The 22,895-nt window shown below is 42.0% G+C and overlaps 1 protein-coding gene across 4 annotated transcripts in view; it reads right to left on the bottom strand.

The window, feature by feature from the left end:
• R3HDM2 (R3H domain containing 2) overlaps nucleotides 1–22,895 on the bottom strand; it is a 75,640-nt gene that overhangs the window by 49,033 nt on the left and 3,712 nt on the right. For 2 of the 4 annotated variants that reach the window (XM_011926041.1, XM_011926039.1), the window contains exons 2-10: nucleotides 19,174–19,215; nucleotides 15,844–15,930; nucleotides 15,094–15,220; nucleotides 13,838–13,916; nucleotides 13,084–13,143; nucleotides 11,855–11,995; nucleotides 10,855–10,963; nucleotides 4,475–4,506; nucleotides 4,323–4,376 (exon numbers count right to left, since the gene is read on the bottom strand). In XM_011926041.1, coding sequence (XP_011781431.1) covers nucleotides 4,323–4,376; nucleotides 4,475–4,506; nucleotides 10,855–10,963; nucleotides 11,855–11,995; nucleotides 13,084–13,143; nucleotides 13,838–13,916; nucleotides 15,094–15,220; nucleotides 15,844–15,930; nucleotides 19,174–19,215 — 731 coding nt within the window. Of the gene's footprint in view, nucleotides 1–4,322; nucleotides 4,377–4,474; nucleotides 4,507–8,028; nucleotides 8,125–10,854; nucleotides 10,964–11,854; nucleotides 11,996–13,083; nucleotides 13,144–13,837; nucleotides 13,917–15,093; nucleotides 15,221–15,843; nucleotides 15,931–19,173; nucleotides 19,216–22,895 lie in introns of all 4 variants that reach the window. The other 2 variants (XM_011926038.1, XM_011926040.1) reach the window with 2 other exon arrangements.

Here is a 22,895-nt window from a genome sequence, read left to right as displayed (position 1 = left end):
TGTAGTTTGGGCTCCCTTCTTTTTACCACCATCCCATCAAAAGCAAATAGAAAACCCCATTCCAATACCACTGGCTCCAAAGGCACTAGGCTCAGTGAACTAAAGGGGCACTATGGAAAACTCAGTTTGATAGTGTAGGATTGATCCAACCTGTTTTGTGGAAATTCCATGTTACTGTCTGCGAACAATTGGTTTCAGGATCTCTAAGCGCTAAAGTCTTCAGCAAATACGCTCTTGGGACTCAGGAGGGCAAGGAGCAGGGGGGCTGACTGTGCCTAGTTGCCTTCATATTCATAATCCTATCTCCCTAAGCAAAGCTATTAAGGAAAGGGATTCTCCCTCTCTTATTTGGCTCTGGAAGCATCAGGGTTATCGTGATGTTACAATCACTGTCTATGATTATTAACAGCTGTATGCCTCAAGATAGCCAGGTTGGCCTAAAAACCCTGTCTTGTTGAGCTCTCATTGTTTCTTAATCATTAAGCAACAAAGAACCAGCAATTTTTCTTTGATACCCCACATCCCCAACAACTAATGACCTAAGGAAACCAAATGACAACAATTACAAATATTTTGGTAGGTATACCAAGGAATAATTAAGCAAAAAATCATTGTAGTTTGGGCTCCCTTCTTTTTACCACCATCCCATCAAAAGCAAATAGAAAACCCCATTCCAATACCACTGGCTCCAAAGGCACTAGGCTCAGAGTTATTTTAATACAGAAAGGCGTTTTTCTTAAGGGTGTTAATATTAAAGAAAACACCTTTCTTTATTAGAATACCTACTCCAAAGACACTGTAAGAAACATGGGCAAAATACATGCGAGGGTCCTTCTTTTAGGTTTTAGTGAAGCCAATCACGATGAGCTAAGAATACACTGGCACAACGGGTTAGGAACATGCTAATTCTTCTCTGCAACTCCAAGAGTGAGTGTGTGTGTGTGTGTGTCTGTGTGTGTGTGTAAGCACTTAAATGCTTCTCTCTATATAGTTAGCAAATTAAAAAATATTTCTGTTTCTCCAAAGCTTTACCCCTTTCCTTGGAATGTCAAAAGTAGAATGGGAAACAAGAAAGAAGTGTAAATTAGGTACTCTCCAGGAACAAAACCAGACCTGAAGTGAGAGACAATAGCTACATCTCAATGGACAAAGGCAAGTATACTAAGAGGACTCAATAAAAATGAGTGTGTTTGTGGGGTAAGGGAATACAGCAGTGGCAACAGACGAGGCTGCTCATTAGACATTAGAGCTTGAATTTTGCAAGACAAGTCCTAAAGGCTTTTCCACTGAAAAGGAAATCCTGCCATTTATTTTCTCTTGCTACTAGAGGTAGACAGTGAGCAAGGCAACTTTAAACCAAATACCTTGAAAAGCTACGGCCAAAATGGCAGCACTTCTATACTAATCCAGCTTCCCCAAGACAGTGATGACCAAACGCTCAAAATGTAGACTGCCTGATGATCTTCTGACTAACCTGCGTTAGCACACTACTCCCCTGAGACTTGGAGAATCTAAGTTGAGTCTTGGCAGGAAAAAGATCAATTTCCCCTCTCTCCAAATAAAAATAATTAGGGAAAGCTACCCAGATTCAGTTCTGAGCACTATATTGGATTGTGTGTATGTTGGAGAGATGGAGATAAAGGACAAAGAGCAGTCACACCTCATATTTGTATAACATCACAGCTGATTAGTTTTTACAAGCAGATTTAGTGCTGGTGAAAAGTCCAGCTTGTTGGGTCTGGGGAATGGGTAAAGATGCCTGCCAAAGAGGTGGCAATAAATATCAGTAAGGCCTCACTGTGGCTTATTTGTCAATGGAGCAGACTCTTTCACAGAACTGGGGAGCTGCCATGTTATTGTCAATGTGGATGATGGAGTTTGGTTTACAGGTATTTGTTTCACAAATATAAACTGGGCCAGAAAGGTGTAAAGCAATTAGAGAAGATCAGCTTCTAATCATTAGCATTTTGGACTAGTATCCAAGTAGAGGAAGAAATTATTCTCTTAAGTGCCCATGATGCTGTATTTTAGATGACCTAGATCGTCAATCAAAGCTCAGTTTGAAAACCAGTAGCTTAGGCCGGGCACGGTGGCTCAAGCCTATAATCCCAGCACTTTGGGAGGCCAAGACGGGAGGATCACAAGGTCAGGAGATCAAGACCATCCTGGCTAACCTGGTGAAACCCCGTCTCTACTAAAAAAATACAAAAAACTAGCCAGGCGAGGTAGCGGGAGCCTGTAGTCCCAGCTACTCGGGAGGCTGAGGCAGGAAAATGGCATAAACCCGAAAGGCGGAGCTTGCAGTGAGCTGAGATCCGGCCACTGCACTCCAGTTTGGGCGACAGAGCGAGACTCCGTCTCAAAAAAAAAAAAAAAAAAAAAGAAAGAAAGAAAAGAAAAAAAGAGGTCTGGAGAGGAAAGGGCTGCACCTGCTCAGTAGATCTTTCAAACTATTGTCTGCATAGTTTGATGTAGTCTGATGGTCCACAGCACTAAAAAGAGCATCATTCTAATCAGTGAATCTGGATTAGGGCTCCAAATGTAACACTACTAAGAGAGGAAGGGGTGACATCTGTAGAGAGCTGGTGTGGTGTAGTGAAGAGGACACTAAACTACGAATCAGCTCCATTTTTGCTTCTATTAGCCATGTAAACTTGGGCTATTCACTTAATCTCTCTGCTTTTGTCTTCTTACATGTAAACCAGCTGACCAAATTAGGATGTTGAGATAACTGAATCAGATAAAGTATACTCTGGTGACTGTAAAGCACTGTGCATTAATGCACACATAGGAGTTGGTTTAAAACTCCTATTTCTTATAGTTATCCTGGGATGATCTATGACCCCATAGACTGTGAAACAGGAATCTTGATTTTTTGTTTTTTGTTTTTAATGCAGGGGACTCTATCTCTACTACCACCAACAATGCAAGGCTCTCTCTGCCTGGGGTTTTCAGATGAACTGCAGGGCAGGATAGCCTAAGAAAAAAAGACTTGAGAGAGATGGAAAATCCTCTACCCAAGAATGGGAAATCTCACTATCCCAATTTCCACATGGTTTGGCTAGCTTTAGAAAGGACAACAGGGAAAGGACAACTAGGGTACTAGGAGTGAGATCTCAAATCTGAGTTAGTCAGACAGTCCTTATCAAGTGTAGTAGTCATAAGAGAGAAACACTTTGGAAAGGGGGTTAGACCTGAATTCTAGTGTTAAATACTCAGGTTCTCAGTATTTTCTAGTTTTTCTATTGGTAAATTGGGAAGAATATACTTAAAATGAGTTGGTAACAGACTAGACCCTATTCTCTTAACACTGCCTTGTATTATCCTCTGGGGTAGGATTGAGAGACTGAAATGAAAGGGAGGGTAGTATACCTGCTTTGCAGGGAAATGGAGAACACTGGGAACTGGGGAAGTTAATACAACAGGTTGCACCAGCATTCAGAGTAAGTAATGATCATATGAAGGACACACTTTAAGTCCATTCTAAGGCAGACAGGTCTCTTAGGTCCTTTTTTTTTTTTTTTTTTTGTGACGGAGTCTTGCTCTGTTGCTCAGGCTGGATGGAGTGCAGTGGCGTCAGGTTCAAGCAATTCTCTGCCTCAGTCTCCTGAGTAGCTGGGATTACAGGTGCCTACCACCACGCCTGGCTAATTTTTGTATTTTTAGTACAGACAGGGTTTCACCATCTTGGCCAAGCTGGTCTTGAACCTGACCTCGTGATCTACCCACCTCGGCCTCCCAATGTGCTGGGATTACAGGCCTGAGCCACCATGCCTGGCCAGGTCCTTTCTGAGGTCATCTTTCTCACACATTACATTGCCTCAAGAGAAAACTACATACATAGAGGTGTCCGTATATGTGTGTGTCTCTCTCTCTATATATATATGTGTTATTTTTTCTTAAAGATATCTTTAAGATATGCTGGGTCAGGAATAATGTCTACACATCTTTTCCACAGATTCAGAAAAGGTTAGCCAGAAGACACCCATTCTTTTACCTTACTATAAATATGTTTGAATCTTTCAAAAATGCCCAATTCCAGCAAATTTCTGGGAGGAAGCTGTACCTATCCCAGACACACCTATTTGGTCCCCTTCACCACCTATTTAGGACTCAAAATGAAATCAGCAACAATACAAATAAAGTCATTGACCAGGAGCCATTTTCTTTTAATGGGGAAAAAATCCAATGTTGCAAAAACCACAAATTTAATTATTCCACAAGCAGCCATGCATGGAGCAAACCCACTCTGCTGAAAAGATTACAGCAAAACAAAATAAAATTAAAAATAAAAAGGAGAGATATAGATCACACAGAAGTACCTAAAAATCTGCCTTCTCTTGTGAGAGCTAGAAGAAAAGGCTTCTTTGGAGAGTCTGTTGGTTAACATCAAAGAAAAGCATCATTACAGGATTATATTAACCTCACTGGCAAAGCTCAATGAGAAGCAGGGAACATGCTAAGTGGTACTAACCTGATGTCATTTAGATATCCGTTCTGGCCAGTCTAGGTGAGGGGGAGAAAACGGAAAATAACTTATAAGAAAACAGCATGGCATGACCGAAAAGGATGTCCATGATGCTATGAATACCCAAGGTCCTCAAACCAAAGCTCACCCCACCAACAGGGAGAGAGGGGCCAGGGACAGGATGACCCACACCCACATACCCAATCTGACTTCTCACCTTTAATGGGAAAGAGCATTTGGTGGTTTTAGCCTTCAGATAGGTGTTTTTAAAAAAAGAGGCTGACAAAGGCAGGAGTGTGAAAAGGAGGAAGAGGAAAGTATTAACCTAATTATTATTTCCTTTTTAGCTCTAAATTTATTGGTAACCTGGGAATAACAACTCATGTCCTTGGTCCTAAAGAGTGTGTTCAAAGGAAGGGAAAAGGGAGACAAGAGAAAGAAACTTTGTTTTTGGAAATCATCCTCAATGGCTTTTCCATTTCTGTTTCCTACATTGGCCAAAATGAAAGACATTCTGACCTGAGACCCAAGGAGGGTGGGATATTGTGGAGGTACTTTTCAGGGCCTAGAAAAAATGAGAGAATTAAAAGTCTGAAACATTTCCTTTGGGGATCATTTCCTGACAAAGCCACTGAGCTGAGTGAAGTGAGCATTGTGGTGGATTCCCAAGCTTTAGGAAAAGGTACCAAGAGTGTCCAGCTGCTGAGCAGAGTGAGCTCCATGCAGAGCAGAGCCTATGCTGGGCAGCTTTTCCAATATATAGCTCAGGCTCCAGAGAAGGCTGCAGCAGCAGCATTTCCATCCAAACACCCTTCTTGCCACTTCCTTTCTTTATGGGCTGCCTCCTGCTCCCACACCCAACCCCGTAACTCCACCCCTAATCAGCTCCCTTTAGCCAGGCTCCTCTCCACTTGGAATCTTTGGAGTATGATGGGCTTTGGCCATAGTTCCTTGTCTAGACTTTCTGAGATTCCTGATGCCTCTACCACTACAAGAGTTAGAAGTGCTGAAATCAAAGTGACAAATCTACAAGAATCTAATGAAGAATACATATATTAGTAGAGGCTTGAAGACTAGAAATCAGGATAAAAAAAAGAGAAGAGCTAACTTTGCCTTTGTTATGGTTGTAGGTAGATACAGTCCAGTGTTGTACATAATTAGCTCCAATACCCTATTATAAATTGTCTGTGCTTTCAGAACATCTGTAGCTTTGCTAATGGCTATCATAGTGGGGGCAGTCATTTTCCATGTGTAAGTGAAGCAGAGGAACACATCACAGATAGTCAGTTAGGTTACGATGTCACTGGTACTTCTTAATCTAAAGAGCCCAGAGCAGAGCAAGCTATTGAGAGGTGGTTTACATTAGGGGGTTAAGAGCATAGACTCTGGAGCCAGGCTGAATTCAAATACTTAGCTCTTTTGCTAACTAGCAGTGTGAACTTAGGTGGTTGTTTAACCTTTATGTGCCTTAGTTCCTCATTTATAAAATGGGGAAAATAATATAAACTACTTCATAGGCCTAGTATGAGGACAGAGTTAATCTATATCAAGTACTAAGAACAATGCCTAAAAGATGGTAAGTGCTATATAAGTGCTTGCTACTTTTTTTTTTTTTTTTTTTTTTTTGAGACGGAGTTTTGCTCTTGTTGCCTAGGCTGGAGTGCAATGGCACAATCTTGGCTCACCGCAACCTCTGCCTCCCGGGTTCGAGCAATCTCCTACCTCAGCCCCCTGAGTAGCTGGGATTACAGGCATGTACCACCATGCCTGGCTAATTTTGTATTTTTAGTAGAGACGGGGTTTCTTCATGATAGTCAGGTTGGTCTCGAACTCCCGAGCTCAGGTGATCCGCCTGCTTCGGCCTCCCAAAGTGCTGGGATTACAGGTGTGACCCACTGCACCCGACCAGTACTTGCTACTATTATCCACCAACCCGTTACGTTGGCCACAGCCATGTACAAATTTCTCCTCTCATTCCATCTAGTTGGTTTGTAGGTAAAGGTAGAGAACCCTCTTTGGGCTATGGTTGAATAATTTGGAAGATGGACTTTTCTGACTCAGAATGGAAGTCTACATAATAGGAGGTAAGAAGGTTCCTTCTCCTTGGACTTTGGGCCAGAAGGTTTGTTGTATATCAGTTCCCAGTGAGGATCTCTGAGACAATGGAGCAAGTACATAGAGTTGTTCAGCTTTTTAGTTGGAGACAGTATTTTTCTAAACTAATGATGATGATGAAAAGATATCTATATCTATCTATATATATATATTTATATTTCCCTTGTGAGAAAGGGGAGAATGGGAGAATGGGAAGAGAGTAGTGTTCATCTAAGTATATTGATTAAAACTGACCATCTTTTGCCAGGCACAGTGGCTCATGCCTATGATCCCAGCACTTTAGGAGGCTGAGGTGAAAGGATCACTTGAGCACAGGAGTTTGAGACCAGTCTGGGCAACATAGTGAGACCCCATCTCTACAAAAAATAAAAAAGTTAGCCAGGCGTGGTAATGCGTGCCTGTAATCCCAGCTACTCGAGAGACTGAGGCAAGAGGATTGCTTGAGCCCAGGAGGTTGAAGCTGCAGTGAGCTGTGACTGTGCCATTGTACTGCAGCCTGGGTGACAAAGCAAAACCCTATCTCAAAAAAATAAACAACAAAACAAAATAAAAAACAAAGAAAACCCTGACCATCTTTTGACAATGAAGGGAGACTGGTTTTCCCTCTTTTGTTACTCATGTGATTGTGAGATGGTGCTCATATCTGGATACTACATTTTCTGGAGATTTGTTTCCCTCTTGTACACCCACAATGTTTCCTGAATTTCTGCTATTCTTCTCTTCAATCTGATAGGCAAAGGCAACCAGATACAGGGGTACCAAGTATATTTGATGTGGCCCACACATTTAAGAATAACGTTGCCTAAACTGATTCATGTTGGCTTTTAGCCCTAGGAGCTAGTCCTGCTGTAGGAAGCAAGGTAAGAAACATAGGAAGAAAGAGACTTCCTTTTCAGGTAGAGACTGGAGGGAATAGTGGTACTCTCTGTGCATGCAGAATGTGGAGCTCATAGAGAATGGATGCCAGACCTGTGCTCTAACAATCACCAACATATCCTAAAAATGAGGCTGGTCAAACAAGATGAATGTACAGCCTGTGTGAACACTATGTCTTCCACTTAGAAGCAAAGATGCCTAAAATGGATAGAGGGAGTGAAAGAGGGTAAGCAGGAGGAGGGTTTTAGAGGCAAGATTCAGACCCTGCCAAAACCATTTCTATTTTCAGTCTAGGTAAATTTACCAAATTCAGCCACTCCAAGTTTTAGTTCTCTTTGTATGCCATATGGCAGAATGTATTGAAACAATATAAGTGAAAATCTGCAGCTTCCCAATAAGCCACATTTAGTTTTAGAGATCAAATCTGGGGTTGGCTGATGTTGGTTAAAATAAAACAAACAAACAAACAAACAAACCCAAAAACATTTGTGGAGGGTTCATTCCATTCACAGTTCCAACGTTTAAGAGCTAAAAGCTATGGGCTGACAACTCTCAGATGCTACACTTACCTCTCGGGCAAATATTCTCTCTCGGACCCTTTGATATTCCTCCTCTCTCTCTTCTATTGACTTGCTCCTCCTTCCATCCTGCAATGGAACTCTGATCTAGATCGATGAGCAGAATTAAGCTAGTTAAGTTCTCCTCGTACTGCAAGCTCACTGCACACCAGCAAGGAAGAGAAACCGGGAAAGTTTATAGTTGCCATCAAAAAAATGGAAAAAAAAAAAAAAGAATAAAATTTCCAGTCCTGGAGAGGTTTCACTGGGTACATCTGACCATGCAGTTTGGGAGATCAGGTTTTCTGGATGGCTGGGGACTCTCCATCTCCCCACCCCTCCCACCCACCCAGTATCAAGAATAACAACTATTTATAAGGACTGGGTTGCTTCCCTCTAGTAATCAGGTAGCCTCCAGTCAGTAAGGATCGAGAAAATAGCCCTGGGAAAAGGGACAACACTGCTTTAGAGGGAAAGCAAAGGATAGACGGAAGCTGAAATGGGAGAAGAAACAGGTGTTTAGCAGAGCTGAACATAGAGAAGGAGGTTTATAGAACTAGCACCTGGCATTATTCCTTATTAATCACTAATGCCATGGCCTGAAGACCCAAATCACACACAGCTCAGCAAAGAGGGCCTTGGAAATGAAATCCCAAGGGCGAAGCTAAACTCAAAGTCTAAGCATTTTTTTCCTAATCTTAACTATATTAACTGGAGGTGGGGAAGGGGAGAGACAAATTACAGAAATAAAGAAGAGAACAGAGCAATACAAAGAGAAAGAAAAGGAGAACAGATAGAAAGAGGGGCAGAGAAAGGAAGAGAAGTAAGGTACAGTGGAGGAAGGGCAGAGATAGAGAGATCGACAAGGAAAAGAAGAAAATGGAGGATAGAGAAGAACCTTACATTCTCTAGAAAATGTAGTGAGGTAACCAGAAGGGATGGCTGGGCAAATCACCACCTCTGAGTAGCCTACCATCTAAATCCTCATCATGATCTTTCCTCTCCTGGCCTGCAATTGGTCAACACTGTCCAGGGCAGGGTGTAATAAGAGTATCCTTATCCGTACTGCTCTTGAAGGCAAGGAGTTCTAAGGGAGACAACTCATCAAATGAATATCACCAGATTATAAAAGATTCTGACTTCCACTCCAGAGGCTTTGAAAGCTTCACAAGAAGCAACTAAGGAGATTGCTGCTCCAGGCTGGTCTTCCTGATCTTTACCAATCTCCAAAGGTAGCCATAACTTCAAGAATATCAACCTTACCTAGATTTAGTTCTCATTAGCTTCAAGAACCTAAATCCTACCAAATGTCCTTTTATAAATTCCATTCCAAGAAGACACAGGACCTCAACGAGCTATATTGTCCTCAGCCCCTAGGTAAACCAATGGCAAAGTAGAAAGAACATAATGGGCTTTGAGGTCAGACAGAATCTCAGCTCTGCCACCTCCCAGCAATATAACTTTACGCAAGTAACTTAACATCTCTTAGCCTCAGTTTTCTTATGTGTAAAGTGGGGATAATAACCCCCATCTGCATTGGGTTGTGAAGAGGATTAAAAGAGATAATGCATACAATGTGTTTAGAACACAGCCTAGTTCAGGGAAAACACTCAATAAGATAGCAATTATTATCTTGTTATTAACGTCACAGACAGAAAGTACACAGAAACAACCCTATTGGATCAAGCCTGAAGCTGAGAGATGAAAAGTTCACAATAGGGACAGACTCCACTTTGCCCCAATGTGCCTCTAGGCCTGAATAATTCCTGATCCACAGAAAAAGGGTTTTGGAAAATGGAGAAGGGCATCAGGATGGAAAGGCTCTTTCTCGTTTTTTAAATTTTGTCTTTTTGTATGTTTCTTTGTTTTCAATCAGTCCCAGCATGTTTGTCCACAGAAGATAATGGCACTTTTCTCAAAAGGACTCCCTCAAATACTCAAGTAGCAAGCAGGAAAGGTCCTGGTCTCAAGACCATACAATATCCCAGGAAAACTAATTTTGACACTAGAGGTAAGATATTATTATAGTTATTAATTAGCAAGATTCATGTAGGCTCTACTCAACCATGGTCTTCAAATCTAATCCCTTTTGGAGGCCAAGCAGAGGCAGGCTGGATCTAAACCTTCTTCGCTAATCCCCAAATAATAATTTACTATCTAAAGGGTAGGCTTGAGGTCAAAGCAATAGCCAGGCCCATTTAAAGGGATGGGAGAGGTTGTTCCCTTCTTATTCCCACAGCAGTGGATCACAAAGGGGATCTATCTGAGGTTCCCAGCATCAAATGTCAAATTAACTCACTCACCTTGGTGGAAGGAGTTGGAAAAAGATTAAGGAGTTTGCAGAAAGGGATCAGAAACACCTTTATAATTGGGTAAATTAGATCACAACTTTGCCAGTTCAAGGCTAGCCCTAGGCTAGGATAAGAGCTGAAGTGGGACAAAGTAGCTTTTTGTGGTTCCCAAAGAAATCCCTAACTATTAAAGAAAAAAAAAAAAAAGAATGAAACCAACAGTTGGATCAAGGCTGAGGCAGGGATCAACCTTGCTTTATTCCAAATGACGTGGTGTTAGAAGTCAGTGGCAGACCCAAGGAGTTCCAGGCCAAATGAGATCACCTAGCAAACCTCAGCACCATGTCTCTCTAGGGCTAAGAGGGTGGCATCCAGTTCAACAAATAAACAGTTCTCAACATTAAGCCAAAGCCAACTCTGTATAGCTTAGTACATTTCTCCGTACTAAGATATTTTGAGTTTTCTCCATCCCACAAAAATTCTTCTCCCTTCCCAGTTTCTCTTACTGCAATCTCTCTGTATAGGCCCACCCCTTTCCATTCTTCACCTGGTTATCATCTCGGTCCATACTGGCATCATCTCTCTTGAGAATGAACCTCTGTTGAAATTCTGTATTCTTCTCATCCTTTATATGTTCTGAAAACCTCTGTTCAGGGCTGAGATTTGGAGAGAAATGTGAAAGGAAAGGAGGACAAAGACCATTTTGTTAGGAAGCAGACCTATTAGGTACAGCTCTCCTAAATTATACAACTCACACTCAGGGAATTTCTGGAGTAAGGAATCCAAAAAGTCACATGCAAGTTTTAATGAAATCCTCAGGGTCTGTTCTTTATAGATCTATAACTTCTCTTCCTCCATAGTTATATCTATCCTATCAGTGAAGAGAGGCTAAGGCCAGACTTCCTGAAACATCAGTCTCTCTAGAATCTATCTCCAAAGCCTCAGAAAGAGTAGGAATTAATTATATCACCAACCCCAACCCCAAACCCCTTCCCCGCAAAATACTTAAAAATATATATATATTTTCTGAGATGGAGTCTCACTCTATCGCCCAAGCTGGAGTGCATGGCGTGATCTAGGCTCACCACAACCTCTGCCGCTGGCATTCAAGTGATTCTCCTGCCTCAGCCTCCCGAATAGCTGGGATTACAGGTACCTGCCACTGTGCCCAGCTAATTTTTGTATTTTTAGTAGAGACGGGGTTTCACCATCTTGGCCAGGCTGGTCTTGAACTTCTGACCTCATGATCCACCTGCCTCGGCCTCCCAAAATGCTGGGATTACAGGTGTGAGCCACTGCGCCCGGCCATTTTAAAACTTTTTTTTAAAAAAAGTAATAGAGATGGGATCTTGCTATGTTGACCAGGCTGGTCTCAAACTCCTGGCTTCAAGCAGTCTTCCCATCTTGGCCTCCCAAAGTGCTGGGATTACAGGCGTGAGCCACCACGCCCGGCCATCTGCAAGAGACATTCTGATCTTACACCTTCCTCTTTCAACCCAGCAGGTTATCCCAAGGAAGTCTTCCCAAACCATGGTTTCCTCCCTTACATTCTTGTGTTACTAGTTTTGTTGATGATGACAGCTTTCCCAGTTTGATCAACATTGTGGTCCATCCCAAAATAGGCAGCTACCCGGTGTAATAGCATCCGGTGATATGAGGTCATCTGAGGGAACTTCTTGAACTGATTACTGAAAGGAAACATGGGGGAAAAAAGTGAAATAAGACAAACAACTGCAATAACAACCAATTTTAATTTTTCTTACGAGTGTCCTAAAGTGGAAAGTTTCTTAGGAGAAACAGACATAAGAAATATGGATATTTACTAAATGGGAACCAAACAGGTTTCTCTCAGTTTCTTTATCTACAGTATTCTGCAGATTACTATGACCTACTTTCCTCATTAAGACTACTCATTGCTGGGTGCAATGGCTCATGCCCATAATCCCAGCACTTCAGGAGGCTGAGGCAGGTGGATCAATTGAGTTCAGGAGTTCAAGACCAGCCTGGTCAACATGGCAAAACCTCGTCTCTACAAAAAATACAAAAATTAACTAGGCATGTGCCTGTCATCCCAGCTACACAATGGCTGAGGTACAAGAATCACTTGAACCCAGGAGGCAGAATTGCAGTGAGTCAAGACTGTACCATGGCACTCCAGCCTAGGCGACAAAGAAAGATTGTCTCAAAAAAAAAAAAGACTACTTATTAAGCCCTAGGTCCCACCCACCTAGATGATGTTTGATAAAGAAAAAGGAAGACTTTTTTTTTTTTTTTTTTTTTGAGGCGGAGTCTCGCTCTGTCGCCCGGACTTGGAGTGCAGTGGCCTGATCTCAGCTCACTGCAAGCTCCGCCTCCCGGGTTTACGCCATTCTCCTGCCTCAGCCTCCGGAGTAGCTGGGACTACAGGCGCCCGCCACCTCGCCCAGCTAGTTTTTGTATTTTTAGTAGAGACGGGGTTTCACCGTGTTAGCCAGGATGGTCTCAATCTCCTGACCTCGTGATCTGCCCGTCTCGGCCTCCCAAAGTGCTGGGATTACAGGCTTGAGCCACCGCGCCCGGCCTTGGAAGACATTTAAGAATAGCAAAATCTGGGACAAGGGCGAGCTGCTGAAAAGATATAAATTATTTTTCAACTGAAATCTACATAATAACTTAAAAACTTCAGTATGCTTTCAAAAATCACACTTCAAGGGAAACATCTCCTAAAATTGTACCTAAATTTATTTCCAGTGCCCCCCTCCCACATCTAAATATGTATTTCATGCAAGTAACTTACTTGTTGTCATTAATAAATTCCAGAATCTCCTGTTCTAATTTTAGCAGCATCATTCTGTCCCTGTTTAAAAAAGATTAAAACAAAACAAAACAAAAAGCAGCCCTCCCATAGACATTGAAAGCAGGGATTGAAAACACAACTTGCTCATTATAGAAGTTGAAAAAGGTATATATCTAAATCCAGTAATGAACCATAACGCTGCTAAGCCTCACTTGCCTGTTTTATAATATTTTTAAAAAGAAAAACAACCTGAGTATACATTTTGCAGGTCCTCCAATCATATACTTTGTTATACCATATCAGAAATCTGTTAGCAACATATTCATATAAACACACGTTATAAATCTAATCGTCATTCTATATTCCATCTTGTTATATACAGAATTTTAAAGGAATTATAATTTAGCTTATGTACAATCAACTGTTTTTTCCTTCTGTGCTTTTTATTTTAGCTGCTCTTACTATCACTCCCAATGTGTGCTTTTTAATCAGTGTACTCCCAAGCCTTCATATTTCTCTGCTTCTGCATTCTTCTTTCACAGAATTTTTCCCAATTCTTCTGAAAACAGAAACCTCAATGTGGGAGTATTTTGAATCCCTCACAGAATATAAAACTATACCTGACAAATACTGGGGGGACAGGGAGATGAGCATCCTAGATTCTAAGAATGGAAAAATTCTGGGAAGCCATTTGGCCTCTTGGAATCTTGCTATCCTCTAACCCCTTTTCCTCTTATACCCATCACATTATTACCTTGGGTTCTTTTTCAGTGTATTTACAAGAAATTCATGTAGGTCTATTCCAGTGGAGTCCGTATATTCCTGGCTGGAGTCTAGAACCACCACAACAAAAGAAATTTAAAATAAATGAAACTGCTTTGCATGCTATCTAATTCTAAGCAGAAGTCCACAACCTAACCAGGAGATACAAGAATAGGAAAGCAAAATCAAACTTCCAGGGTTTTAACATAAAATCCAGAATGACCTTGATGCGCTAGACCCCAAAATTCCACATCAAAATGACAGAAGAAAGAATCTGGGCCATAGTATTACATCAATATTACACTGAAAAGCCATCTGTCATCAATAGGTATTTACTGAATGTCCTGATCAAAACAAAGCAGGCTTTATTAAGGAAAATAAATTCCAGGTAAGGGCAGTCAGGGCTGAATTTTCCAGAATCTTAGTAAATATGCCCAAACATTATTTTTTAATCCTGTTTGCCTTTTCTAATCAATTATCATTTTTATGGACTATGTCTTTTTGCTACCAGTACAAGAGTTTAAAGGCAAAGACAGTTGAATAATAGAGACAAATCTGTATTATTAAAAAAAAAACCAGGCCAGGTGCAGTGGCTCACACCTGTAATCCCAGCACTTTGGGAGGTTGAGGTAGGTAGATCACCTGAGGTTAGGAGTTCGAGACCAGCCTGGCCATCATAGGGAAACTAAGTATCTCTACAAAAATACAAAAGTTAGCTAGGTGTGGTGTCATGTGCCTGTAGTCCCAGCTACTTGGGAGACTGAGGTAAGAAAATCGCTTGAACTTGGGAGGCAAAGGTTGCAGTGAGCCAAGATCGTGCCACTGCACTCCAGCCTGGGCAACAGAGGGAGACTCTGTCTCAAAAAAATAAATAAATAAATAAATAAATAAAACAAATATCACCCTAGCCATCCCCAAACCAAAATATAAATGGCATCTGGAGGATTTGCTACCAATGATTATCAATGTCACCATTATTCCAGAGCACAAGTAAAATCAGAATTGACTACATTGTCTTCCCATGGATAATGCCAATGCATATGGAGTGGCTGTCTGTGGCATGTGAGCTCCTAAGGCAGGTTCAGTTAAAGAAACAAAGAAAGTAACCTAGTTAGGCATCTCCTCAAGCAACCAAGTTAGCAGAACACTGCAAACTGATGGGCCAGTAAGGCTAGCAGGTACCAGGCTTCAGGATAAAAGTAAAAGGCACAGCCCTAGAACAGATAACAGATGGGGAAAACTCCTCACCTCTGGACAGCATCTTTCTTGGGATCTTTTCTTTGTTTTTGTCCTTGTCTTCCTTTTCAGAGACATCTTTTGTGGACTTTTCTTCCTCCTTGTCAGAAGGGCAACTGATGTGCAACTGAATTATATCCTTAAGAGGAAAAAGGATAATCAAAGGGGGAAAAGGATTTTAACTTTCTTGCAGCTCCCTTGGAATCTCAAAGAAGGTAAATATTGGGGTGGCAGCTCTCTCTTACAGATTAGTGTTATTTTGCTAATTAAACTGTTTTAGTTTGGTTCTATCAAGAGGGTAGAGGCACAGCTTTTTCTGCCAGCAAGCACAGCCTACTTTATGGAGAGCTCAAATTACACAGGCTGTTCTTGGCATAGGTATTGGATGGGAATGGTTCTAACCACCAGAGCGGGAGGGTATACAAAAGAAAATAAGATCTAGCTCTGGGATCTTCTTGTCTACATCATCCTAGGTGGTCAAGATATGAAGTCCTATACTTCATGCTGTCAACTATGCTGGGGTTATTTTCTTTTTTCTTTTTTAGGGTTCCCCTCCTCCCTGGCACAGATCTGTCAGCACTGCCACTGCCACTGGAACCCGCAGCTGGGAGGAGAGACCATGCCCTGTTTTAGTACAACAGCTTTGTTCTGAAGTACCTTCTACCCTGATTTTCAAGTCTGATGTTGCTGTGATTGCTGTACTACATTTTACCAAACAACTGTCAAGTGCAAAAGCCACATTTACTCCTGTAAATGACCTACCTGGGTTTCTAATGGCCCATCAGCAAATGGGGTGGAGGACTCCTCACACACTGCCAGGCTGCGTACCAACTTTAGCTTGGAATTAGACTGAAAAAAACAATTTTCAGTTTTGTTTTTTTTATATATCTTATATCTTTCTTCCCTTGGTGAACATTCAGAAAGCTTTTGGCTGAATGAAAAGTGTCCTCTTTGGCTCTGTTAGCTGCTGTTTCCATTAAACAAGGGTTTTTTTCAAATGGGTCCTACTCACCAGTTCCTGATTCACTTGAAAGATACTTCTCTTGCTTACAACAGTAGACATGTACAAGCTGGCTACGTGGACAGATGGTAGGAAACTATCTTACTTAGCCCTCTTCTCTCTTCAGCCCCGTACTCTAATTTCAGTCTCAGAACTTTATGCAAATACACATCAACGTAGCATAGTAGAAACACAACGGGGCTGAGAGCCAAAAGTCCTAACTTCAACTCCTGCTTTTGTACTTACAAGCTATGAGACCCTGAGCAAATTACCTTACCTCTCCAGGTTTCTGTTTTTCCTCAGGAAAATGGCGATAAATACCTAAAATTATCTAAAAACCTGTTGTGAGAATTAGATAATATATAGTATGTAAATATACATATCATTAAATAGTGCTTAGCATACAGTAGACAATAAATGCTAAATGACTCTAAACCTGAGATGCCAAGGGTATGGAAAGAAGTGTCTAAGAAAAGAGTAAGAGAAAGACAGGCCAAGCATGGTGGCTCACACCTGTAAACCTGGCATTTTGGAAGGCCGAGGTAGGAGGACCACTTGAGGCCAGGAAGTCACAGTCTGGGCAACATAGTGAGACCCTATCTCTAAAAAAAATTTTTTTTTAAATTGGCCAGGTGCAGTGGCTCATGCCTGTAATCCCAGCACTTTGGGAGGCCGAGGTGGGCGGATCACGAGGTCAGGAGATTGAGACCATCCTGGTGAACACAGCGAAACCCCGTCTCTACTAAAAATACAAAAAAATTAGCCAGGCATGGTGGCGGGCACCTGTAGTCCCAGCTGCTTGGGAGGTTGAGGCAGGAGAATGGCGTGAGCCCAGGAGGCGGAGGCTGCAGTGAGCCAAGATCGCGCCACTGCACTCCAGCCTGGGCGACAAAGCAAGACTCCGTCTCAAAAAAAAAAAAAAAAAAATTAGCTGGCTATGGTGGCACATGACTGTGGTCCCAGCTACTCAGGAGGCTGAGGTGGGAGCACTGCTTGAGCCTGGGAGGTTGAGGCTGCAGTGAGCTGTGATCATGCCACTGCACTCCAACCTGGGCAACAGAGTGAGACCCTATCTTAAAAAACCAAAAACAAACAAACAAAAAAAAGACAGATAAAACTTTATTAATACTTGGGATTTAATGCAATAACATCTAATCTGCCCGCTTTACTTCTGCTAGCTGGTGAATCCCAAAAATATCAGAAATCCACTATGTAAATCATTTCTCTCCTAGTGACCCACCCAAAGCTAAAAACTGTAGGGTGACTCATTAGAAATCTACCTATAAACATTTACAGAGACTCAATACAATAAAACCAAGGATTACAATAAACACCAAAGCACAAAACATGACGGGTATGCTCCAGGTAGTGCAGTACAGAGGAAAGAACTTGTGAGCCTGAAGAATTAACTTCACGCCTAATTCTGCCACTTGCTACTGAATGTACTTTGTTAAGCCACTCAATCCCTATAGCCCAAGTTTCCTCATCTGTAAAATGGAGATAATAGCTGTTTTACTTATCCCAAAAAATTTGAGAGGAACTAAAGTATGAGTAAGTAACCTCTGTTTTGAACTTTAACATCAAGCCCATCACTATGGATCAGGCCATGCAAGACAAGCCACAGAGCCAATTTATAGTTCTTGGCCTTCTTCAAACTCAAGTCACACAGTGGCTGAGCCACTCTCCAAATTCTATCATTATTTTTTTGGAGGAACAGAGTAGCCAACCTTAATTATTAATTTTGGAGGCAATTCTTCCCAATGCAAGAAAAATTTAATACTTTACTGCTTCCCAGCTAAATTAGAAACCTATCACATACTAACACATGTAGTCTTCCCTGATAACTCTGCTTAAAATAATCTGTGAGGTGCTAATTTTATCATATAATGATTAAAAGCAAAATCCTCTTCCTGCCCCTAAAAAGTGAAACATTAAGTTAGCTGGGTGCAGTGGCTCATGCCTATAATCCTGGCACTTTGTGAGGCCAAGACAGGTGGATCGCTTGAGCCCAGGAGTTCGAGAACAGCCTGGGTGACATGGCAAAATCCCATCTCTACTAAAAACACAAAAATTAGCCTGGCATAGTGGTGTATGCCTGTAAGCCCAGCTACTTGGGAGGCTGAGGCATGAGAATCACTTGAACATGGAAGGCGGAGGTTGTAGTGAGCTGAGATCGCACCACTGCACTCCAGCTATAGAGTGAGACTCCATCTCAAAAAAAAAAGAAAAATGGCCAGGCATAGTGGCTCATGCCTGTAATCCTAGCACTTTGTGGGGCCGAGGTGGGTGGATCACCTGAGGTCGAGAGTTCGAAGCCAGGCACGGTGGCTCATGCCTGTAATCCCAGTACTTTGGGAGGCCGAGGTGGGCAGATCACTTGAGGTCAGGAGCTCCAAACTACCTGACCAACATGGTGAAACCCCGTTTCTACTAAAAATACAAAATTATCTGGGCATGCTGATGCATGCCTATAATCTCAGCTACTTGGGAGGCTGAGGCAGGAGAATCGCTTGAACCCGGGAGGCGGAAGTTGCAGTAAGCCAAGATTGCGCCATTGCGCTCAAGCCTGGGCAACAGAGCAAAAAACTCCATTTCAAAAAAAAAAAAAAAAAGTAAAACATTAGCGGGAAAGAAAAAAGCCTGTATTTTTAGGATATCCAAAAATGTTGAGTCATTTTTCTTAGTGGGCAGGATTTAATCTTAAAGAAAATTCACAAGGGAAAAAAAAAAGGAAGGGGAATAAAAAGACTCATATAAGCAGCCATTCTCCTAGAGAAGCTAGGAGTGAGCAGAGAAACTGATATTTCAGCACAACTAGTATCCAGTTCTTTCAGGCTCTGTGGAAGGCTCCACCTGGGTAGCCTTTCAGGCATCAAATGTGTATACATCTATGTATGCATACAGTTTCCATTACAGCTGTGTATGTGTAGGTGTACATGTGTGTATTACGCAGGTTCACAATTGGGGTACAGAGTACAGGCGAGAAAACTCTGCCTACATAATCTGAACAAACTAGATATTCATGACAAGTCCACTTGTGAAATGTATTACTAATAACATTAGAAAAGAAGCTACAGAGGAAGGGCTCTCACCTTGGCTCTTTTCCTGGCATGACCATGGTTAGATGTCCGCCTCTGTTAGAAGGGAATTGGAAAATATTAAAGGTGGAAGAAAATCAACGTGTAAGTTAAAAACAACACATATTTAGAAAGAAAAAGCACTAACTGTAAAAACCATTACAACAACAGCCAAACCACGACGAGGACTAATTGATGTGAGTTTCTCCCTACAACCTACAACTCTAGCAACTGTGACAGGAAAGGGACTACAGGCCATCTACAGTCAAATCACCATTCACCATTAAGTAAGAGAATCAGAAGATGGTCAGATGTGGTGGCTCATGCCTGTAATCCCAGCACTTCAGGAGGCCAAGGCAGGCGGATCCCTTGAGCTCAGGAGTTTGAGACCAGCCTGGGCAACAAGGCGAAATCCCATCTCTACAAAAAAAGAAAAGAAAAAAGAAAGAAAAAAAGAAAAAGAAAAAGAAAAAAATTATCCATGTGTGGTGGCATGCACCTGTAGTCCCAGGTACCTGGGAGGCTGAGGTGGCAGGATGGCTTAAGCCTGGGAAGCGGAGGTTGCAGTGAGCCGAGATCATGCTACTGCACTCCAGCTTGGGTGACAAGAGCCAGACCCTATCTCAAAAACAAAACAAAACAAAAACCATTAAAAAAAAAAAAGAGTTGGAAGACACTGATTTTGTTGGCCTACTTCACAGACTGACAAAAGCTACTTTTGGACAAACCATGGTATCCTGTCCTATTTAGGATACTTCTGGAAATGTCACTACCACAGCATGAAAGAGTGTTTTTCTCCCCCAAGCCTGTTCACAGAAGCCTATTTAACCCATAATGGATATGAAATATGGCCCCTAACCATCACTTATAATAACATCTTTATAGGACAACACACACATTCATTGTTCCAACTTAGGATACCCAAAATATCTGTTCCTATAGCTGCAAAAATGGAATGAAGAGTCTTCTTCCCAAATGCCTCCTTCCCTGAGTATCAGGATACAAAGAAGGGAGCATAAAAGACAGGGATAAGACCTTCAGAGCAAAGGGGACAGAGTGGATAAGGGGCAGGACAGAAACTGAGGATGATAAACAATGAAGGCATAAGGTGGGATGAGGAAGGAACAGCCAATTAATAAGATTTGTAAACATCTGAGAAGTCAAAATGGGGGCTTTTGGGAAGAGGTTGGGTAGGGTTATATATGGGGATGAGGCACTTAGGAGTTCTGAGATGTGTGGAATGGAACTCCAATGGGACGTAGAGGGAACTGAGGCAGGAGGATAGGGGAGGGGAAACAAGTCAGAGACAGAGTACCAGCATGGCCTTGGGTGGGTGAGGATTTCTCTTTTCTTGGTCTTCTTCGCTAGTTAGCAAATAACATGGCCACAATGCAAAATGGAGAACTGAGAAGGTGGATGGAAAGAATAAGAAATGATGGTGGATCTGGCTCAGTGGTAAGATCTGTTGCAGTAAGGGAAGATTCATAGTCCAGAAGTATGAAGCAGTATTTGTCACTACTTTTTCAAATAGGCAATACATACACATGGCACAAACATTCAAAAGGCACAATGGGAGTATATATAGAACAGTAAGTCTCCTTTAACAATTGTAGCTGGGAGGCCGGGCGCGGTGGCTCAAGCCTGTAATCCCAGCACTTTGGGAGGCCGAGATGGGCGGATCATGAGGTCAGGAGATCGAGACCATCCTGACTAACACGGTGAAACCCCGTCTCTACTAAAAACTACAAAAAACTAGCTGGGCAAGGTGGCGGCGCCTGTGGTCCCAGCTACTCGGGAGGCTGAGGCAGGAGAACGGCGTGAACCCGGGAGGCGGAGGTTGCAGTGAGCTGAGATCCAGCCACTGCACTCCAGCCTGGGCGACAGAGCAAGACTCCGTCTCAAAAAAAAAAAAAAAAAAAAAAAAATTGTAGCTGGGACAATTGTAATTGTCCCCCAGATACTTGGTTCTCTCCTAAATGGTCAACCAGTATTGAAGTTCTTTTGGATATATCCAGGAATATTTTATGCATATATAAGCTTAGTATATGTGTACACACAGGTTTTTAAAAAATCAAACATATTGGCTGGGGGCAGTGGCTCACGCCTGTAATCCCAGCACTTTGGGAGGCCGAGGTGGGCAATCACCTGAAGTCAGGAGTTCAAGGCTAGCCTGGCCAACATGGCGAAACCCTGTCTCTACTAAAAAAATACCAAAATTAGCCAGGTGTGGTGGTGGGCACCTGCAATCCCAGCTACTTGGGAGGCTGAGGCAGGAGAATTGCTTGAACTTGGGAGGCAGAGTTGCAGTGAGCTGAGATTGCACCACTGCACTACAGCCTGAGCGACACAGAAAGGCTCCGTTTCAAAAAAATAAAAATAAAAATAAATACATTGTACGTACTACTGTGAGCCTTGCTTTTAAACTTTTTTTCATGAGTATCGTTCTATAGAAGATCTACCCCATTTTTAATGGCTACATAGTATTCCACTGTGTAGCTATACCATAACTTATTTTACCAGTCTCTAATGTTTCACCATTTAGGATGTTTCTGACCTTTTGTTAGTATAAACAACGACCATATCATTGAATACATACGTAAATATAGTATATCTGTAGTCCATTTAAAAGTTTTTTATAAAGTATTCCTAAATTGCCCCTCAAAGTGGTTGTACCAATTTAGACTGTTACCAACAATATATGAATGAATCTGCTTATTTCCCAGAACGGATAGTTTTAACAGCCAAACATATATTAAAAGCCTAATAATACACTGTGTTATCATGCTAGCTACTGGAGGATATGGAGATAAAAGGCACAAACCTTGTCAAAAAGGAACTCATAATCCTGTTGGAGAAGACAGACAAACAGACAATTACAATACAGTACATTAAGTGTACTAGAGAGGTGCTCATGGAGTGCTACAGGAGCACACAGCAGAAGCATCTGACTCAGACCTAGCAACCCACAGATTCACACATTTATAGATGTTGAATGCCTGCTATATGCCTGTGTTGGCCTTAAAGATACAATGGTGAGCCAAAACTGACCTAATCCTGGGCCTCGTAGTGCTTATAGTTCTGTAAGGAAGACAGACATTGATCAAAGAATTATACTATATAGACCTACAATAGGTTTTCAAAGGCTTCCTAGAGAAAGACATCATCTGGATTGAGTTTTGAAGGATAAATTTGCATTAGACAGATGTTGGTAGGGGTACGAATTGGAGGAGGTCAGGATAAGAATATTAACGTGGGCATTCTAGGCAGAGAAAGCATGTACAAAAGCATGCTTTTCCCAAACTTTCAGCTCCTATTTATAACAGGGACCAAGGAATCACATAATGCTGATGCACTGGATGTCAGAGGTGACGGCTGATAGGCAAGAGACTAGGTCACAATATACCATGCTGAGAAACACTGGACTTGGCTTAAGGCAGTAAGACACATAGAATGTTTAAAGAGAGTTAACACAGGCAGTTCTTTATTTCACAACCACCTTTCTAAAACAATATGGTACACTTATCAAAAGGGATTACAAGTTTAAAGGCAGAAAGCCCAACTAAGAGGCCTTACCAAGTTGGCTTTTTTTTTTTTTTTGAGATGGAGTCTCGCTGTGTTGCCAGGCTGGAGTGCAGTGGTGCGCTCTTGGCTCGCTGCAACCTCCACCTCCTGGGTTCAAGCGATTCTCCTGCCTCAGCCTCCTGAGTAGCTGGGACTACAGGCACGCATCACCATAC

This window comes from Colobus angolensis, unplaced genomic scaffold (assembly GCF_000951035.1).
Source record: "Colobus angolensis palliatus isolate OR3802 unplaced genomic scaffold, Cang.pa_1.0 Scaffold67, whole genome shotgun sequence".
NCBI classification, from domain to species: Eukaryota; Metazoa; Chordata; class Mammalia; order Primates; family Cercopithecidae; genus Colobus; species Colobus angolensis.
The sequence above is the reverse complement of the archived record's forward strand: the minus strand, read 5'-3'. Positions and strand labels throughout refer to the sequence as shown.